General features: G+C 25.7%; 1 protein-coding gene across 1 annotated transcript in view; it reads left to right on the forward strand.

Annotated features, from left to right (window-relative positions):
• LOC117172001 (autophagy-related protein 16-1-like) overlaps positions 1–6,338 on the forward strand; it is a 97,953-nt gene that overhangs the window by 6,819 nt on the left and 84,796 nt on the right. The window contains exon 4 of the mRNA XM_033359716.1: positions 2,744–2,832. Within this exon, the coding sequence (XP_033215607.1) occupies positions 2,744–2,832 (89 nt within the window). The remainder of the gene's footprint in view (positions 1–2,743; positions 2,833–6,338) is intronic.

Here is a 6,338-nt window from a genome sequence, read left to right on the forward strand (position 1 = left end):
TCTGAAAAATCTCTATCCCATCCACACACTACTCCTTTCCCCTGCCGAGTGAGTCACGCCTACCCCGAAAGGGAAATGGCTTAATGGTATAATAATAATAATCCAGTGTTTTTAATTCACCAGTGGATGCATAGATTCGGATTTAGTTAGTTGGCATCGTTCGTAGTGCCTCTTGCGGAAAAACGTTGAAATACAAGTTTTACCAATGTGATCATTTCTCTGATTGAAAGCGTTCTAAACTGTACACTTTTAGATTACATTGTGAAAATTGAACAACTTTATTAGAAAAGTTTGAAAATTGTTGTATTATGTCTAATTTAAAGCTTACAAAATGAAACAATTTTATTTTAAATATAAGAATCATGTATTTCAATGATTTAAGATTATAAGAAAGTTCGAAAATTGGACAAGTTCAAAACGATAAAAATGAAATATTACCCAAATACAATTTCTAAAATTCGATTATTACAATTCAAAGGAATCAAAACTGTATTATTTATAATTAAAAGCGTTCCAAATTGAAAAATTTCAGATTCTAATTTTTTTAAATGGACAATTTTATTAGAAAGTGGTTGGAATTGTATCATTTAATTCTAATTCAAAGCGTTAAAAATTGAACAATCTTATTTTGAATTAAAGAATCTCGAATCTGAATAACTTAATATTAAATTTTCGAAAATAGATCAAGTTAAAAACGTTAATATTTTCATACTAGAATTTTAAAAATTCGCACTAACTTTCTTCTGTAGATTATCCTTTTAGTTATAAATTTTATTATTTGGCTGAAAATTTTACACTTTTCTCTAAAAGACATCAATTTTGTTTATAAATTGTTTACAATTCTTATTTTGGTGCTAAAAAGTGAACTGGAATCTTTTTTTAATTAAAACTGAACTATTTTTAAAAAGTTTTGTTTTGTTTAATTCCTCTGTTTTCGGAGAAATTTCATCTTTCTTAAATAAAAGTGCAACTCTTAGGTTGAAAATTTAACATTTTTTTAGAAAGCTTGTCTTTTTTATTTTAAAATTCAACTGCTTTATCAGAAATTACTTCTTTCTTGGATAAAAATGCAACCATTTGGTTGAAAATTCAACAATTTTGTTAAAAATTCATAATTTTTGGTTGATAATGCTACTTTTTGCATATAATATTTAGGTGTTGAAAAAATAACTGAAATATTTTTTGGATGAAAATTCAACCATCTTTTTAAAATTCGTTTTTCGTTTTATTCAATTAAAAATCCATCTGCTTGAAGAAAAATGTCATCTTTATTGGATAAAAATACACCTGTTTGGTTAGAAATTAAATTCTGTTGTTAACAAAATTTATTAACTTGTTCTTGAAAATTTATATTTTGGTGTTAAAAAATAAAGTAAAATATTTTCTGGATGAAAGTTCCAGTTATAAAAAATTTTGACTATGTATAAAAACTATTTGCTAGAGAATTCTACTATTTTGTTAAAAATGCATTCTTTTCAGTTGAAAAATCTCCTTTTTGGAGTGAAAATTCAATTTTTTTCCTACAGAATTATTTCTTGTTTGAAAATTCATATTTTAATCGTGCCAACTCGACTGAAATCTTTTTTAACAGACAATTCAACTGTTTTTCGAAATTTTATCTTTTTGATTTAAAACTTTATCTATTACAGGAGAAATTTCATTTTTTAAAAATGAAAATGGAACTTCTTGATTGAAGGCTTATGTATGGTTGGAAATTTAACTTTATAGTGGAAAATACTTTTTTTTGGTTTAAAATTAATTTCTTAACAGAAAATGTGACTTTTCAATTTTTTTAAGATTAATATTTTTCAGTTGAAAATTCACCTTTTTTGGCGAAAATAATTATTTAGTTTGTAATTTCATTTCTGTTGGGTAGAAATGCATCAATTTCGTGGAAAATTAATTTTTTGCTGAAAAGTCATATTTTTTATTTGAAAATTCAATTTTTGTAAAGACAATTTGTCATTTGGCTTGAAGGTTCAATAATTTAGATTAAACTTTTGTTTATTTTTTCTCGGTTTTGCATTTCTCCGCCAGAGGCGCAACGAGCGATGCAAACAAACTAAATCCGAATTCACGCGTTCAAGTTTTCCGGGAGTGGAATCTCCTTATACTTCTTCGTGCATGAAACTAACGCTTTTTAGTTGATAAATTAATTAAATTTCATTCAATACGGCCACACATCACTGTGAACATGTTCCAACTGAACGACTTATGAGATAGAAATAAGATATCAATTAAATACTGTTAATCGAAGTGTAATTACACTTGGTTTACTGATTCACTTAATTGATTTTTAATAATAAAATAGGTTAAAATGAAAGCCATTTTTACTACTGTTGAAAATCTTTGCGCTTGGGTATAATGTTGAAAAAACGAAAAAATAGAGCAACATAGTAAAAGGCTTTTTTATCTATAATTTAATTTCGATATAAACCAATTTGTTATTTTCAAACCCTTCAAACAACTCTTTTTCAATACTCAACCTTTAAGCATGTACGTAATTTTTTCATATTAATGAATACTTATGAATTGGTACATATTGTTATTTAACTTATACAAGTATGTAAATGGACATTGGAATAAGTAAGAAATACAAAAACATGATGCGGTATATGAGAGCACACGTCCATACTTAAAGTTTAATAGAATAAAATTCTAATTTAAAACAATTCGCCAATCCAGTTTGTACAAATCCGCCAGTCGTAATGAAATTATATGCTTATTATTTTCAAATTTACAGGAAGAAAATCGGCAGTTGGTGGAACGGTTAATCAAATACAAAGCCAAAGACGCAGATAAGATGAACGAGGAAAATGACAATTTTCTTAAGTATGTACATTATTGTGAGCATCATTATCGTAGAAATCTATTAATAGCTATGTCAGTATCTTGTATTCGTTATTATCGTTAAACCACTACTGTAACCTGCATTTTTCCAAATGACCAGAAATATTTGAACGCAAACTCAGCTATCTACACGTAATTAAAAGTAAAAGACAGTTAAAAATAATTAATTCTTGAAAGCATTTGAATCAAGTGTATTAGAATTCTTTGTCTACACTTTCTTCAAATCTACTTACTTGCAAGCTTAATCAATCTGACGTATCAATTTTATATCCCTAAAAAGCAAATATATCTTATTATAGTTGGGTGGTTGTTTCCTGTAGATTTAATTCTGCATAATATCTTGTTTTATGAAAGTTTATTTGTTTATCGGGAATGGGTAAACTTTGATACGCCATCTGGTGGCAAAAATTAGAACTAGAAAGATTAGGTACGACTTTTCAGATTTATTTTAATTTGTGCGTAAAATTATTTTTACGATTTTTTTTGGTAAAGTTTGAGGTATCTGTTATGAACTAAAAATAAGTCTTCATCGAAAACAAAGTGTCACATATGGAATTTACATCGTATACAGTGAAAAAACACATTTTTTGACAGAATTTTTTTTCTAACAAAAAAATGATTGTACTATTTATTGTGAGTTTTAACTAATTATAAAAAATGGAAATAATTTCGAAGCAAAAATGAACTCAAAGTTTTATTAAATTATACATGAAATATTTACTATTTAAAAATTTGATCTAAAAGTTAGGTTAGAAATCGTATTTTAATTTCAATCGTTTATTATTCATATTCTTTGCATAATCGTGATAAAATTTCTCGCTACGTAAATTAATTAAAGTTCTATATGCCTATAGAACATTGGAACTTACATACCATAGTAAAGTATTTTTTTTGTTTGTTAGAAAAACATTTTTGACAAAAATGCATTTTTCACTGTATAAGATGGAAATTCGCTCAAAAATGCTTCATTTCAGATAAAGTTTTATTTTAGTATTAAATCATTGTTTTAAACTTCATAAAACAATCGTAAATACTTTTATGCACAAATTAAAATGCACCTTTAAAATTCTGCCTACTTTTTCTACTTACAGTTTTCGGCCCCAGATGGCGAAATGGTCGACCATCATTCTCAATATATATATATATATATATATATATATATATATGCAAACATATATAAGGGGCATCATTTATGAAGTGATACCACCTAGTGTTCTAAAGAGTTTAAGTGCCCGGAGAAATTCTTACGAGCATGAGAATATGCTTGAAAATATGCTCGACTTTCAGTGATTTGAGAATTTAATAACCATTTATAAGCATTTTTAATTAGGTTGTAAAAAGTCGTATTTTTTATCTTTATTAATGATAATTACACTATTAAAATTTCGCGGGATAATGTATCGCTTGAAATTCGAAAGGGCGATTAATTTAAATGGCTCAAAATATCAAAGTAATAGAAATTAATTTTTAATGAATTTTCAACTAAAATAATTAATCCTCAAGCAAAAATATGATTTTTTTTTAATTTACTTGAATTCTCAACCCAAAACTTAATTTTCTACCAAAAAAGACTCATTTTCAAGAAACAACGCGGATTCTCATCTAATAAGAATCAATTTCCAACCAAAATTAGAATATTTAAAATGTGAGAAAAATAAACTTTCAAAAAAAAGGAATCATCAACAAAATAGTTTTTTTTTCATAAAAAAAAAAGATTTTTTAACCAAAAATAGGAGAGTTAAATTTTCAATTAAAACAATCAATGCTCAACCAAAAAAATGAATTCTTAACAAAATAATTCATTTTTAAACCCAATAAATGAATTTTCTAACAAAAAATACCATTTTTGAACAAAATAAATGGATTAGCAGTTTAAAAAATTAATTTTCATATCAAAAGAAATTAATTTTCAGCCAAAGAATTAAATTTTTAATCGCATTGATGAATTTCCAACCAAAAATATGCATTTTTGACGAAATAGGTGAATTTTCAACCCAAAAGATGAATTTTCTATATATAAAAAAACTTAAAATATCAATTTTCTACCAAAAATGAAATACTTACATTTTCAGGTAATAGTAAAATAAATTTTGAACCGAAAAGGAAACAAATTTTTAACAAAATAGTTTAATTTTCAACCACAGAAATCAATTTTTAACTAAAAAAAATTAAGTTTCAACGAAATAGTATAATATTAATACCAAGGAAGTAAATTTTCAACGAAATAGTATAATTTTATACCAAGAAGATTACATTCCTATCAAAAAAGATAACTTTTTGACAAAAAATAGAAGTTACATTTTCAGTAAAAAAAATAAATTCCAAATGAGAAAAAAAAACTTTCCACTAATTGGATGGATTTTCTACCAAAATAGACGAATTTTTAACAATGCATATGAATTTTGAACCAAATATTTGGATTTTTAAAGGAATTTTTAACCAAAAAGAGAAGTTAGTCATTAAGAAGCTTAAATATTCTCCCACAAATTCGAATTTTCAATAAAATACAGGAATTTTAAAGCAAATATTTGAATTTTTAACTTATATTTTAAACCAAACATGTACTATTAAAATTTTCATTTAAAACAATTAATGTTCTACTAGAAAATATAGTTTTTAACCAAATAATTAAATTTTGAAAAAAGGTTTGTCAGCTAAAATTATGAATCATTATTTAACAAAGTAGTTCCATTACCAACGAAGCAGTTGAATTTTCAACCAAAAGGATGAATTCTCAACGAAAAACTTGATATATTATATTTGAACCACAAAAAGTATTTTAATTTTGTACCAAAAATAGTTGAATTCAACCAAAAAAGATGAATTTTTAGTAAAATAATTTAAATTTTCCAACAAAAGAGATTAATTTTCAAGCAAATAGTTGCGATGTTTAACCACAGTAATGAAATTAACTTTAAATTTAGTTTTTCGAAAATTCCGTAACTCTATCAGGTTTTCGCTGATATTCCCTGACTTTCTGGAATTACCGGATCTGTAGAGACTCTTTGATTTAAAAAAGTATATGTTTATTTCACTCTAGAATGTTTTTGTGAGAATACATGTATTAATTGTGATATATATTTTTTTAAATAATAAAAGCTTTAAATTCTCTTAAATGCTCTATAAATGTTCTATAAATGGTCTGTTCAAGCATAAATTCTGAGCATATTCTCGCGAGAATTTGCTCAACATAAATTCTTGGGCATTTAAGAACTCTAATACCACCTAAAAATGGAAGGTACTCGGATCATGTTCAAATTAACATATATAATAGTACTATTGGTCCTTAAGTCATGGTGTAAATTTGAAGACCTTAGAGCAATATGGGTTTTCTTATGATAGGGGCCCACATTTTCAGCTTTTACTTTGCACGCCGAAGTTTAAGGGTGAATAACTCAGCTTGGATTTCTTCAATTAAAAAAATATGGGTTCTTTAAAAGCGCTTTTCATACCCTTGAAGATCATTGTATTTAATTTTTTTCCAATAA

The sequence above is a fragment of the Belonocnema kinseyi genome, chromosome 4 (genome assembly GCF_010883055.1).
Source record: "Belonocnema kinseyi isolate 2016_QV_RU_SX_M_011 chromosome 4, B_treatae_v1, whole genome shotgun sequence".
NCBI classification, from domain to species: Eukaryota; Metazoa; Arthropoda; class Insecta; order Hymenoptera; family Cynipidae; genus Belonocnema; species Belonocnema kinseyi.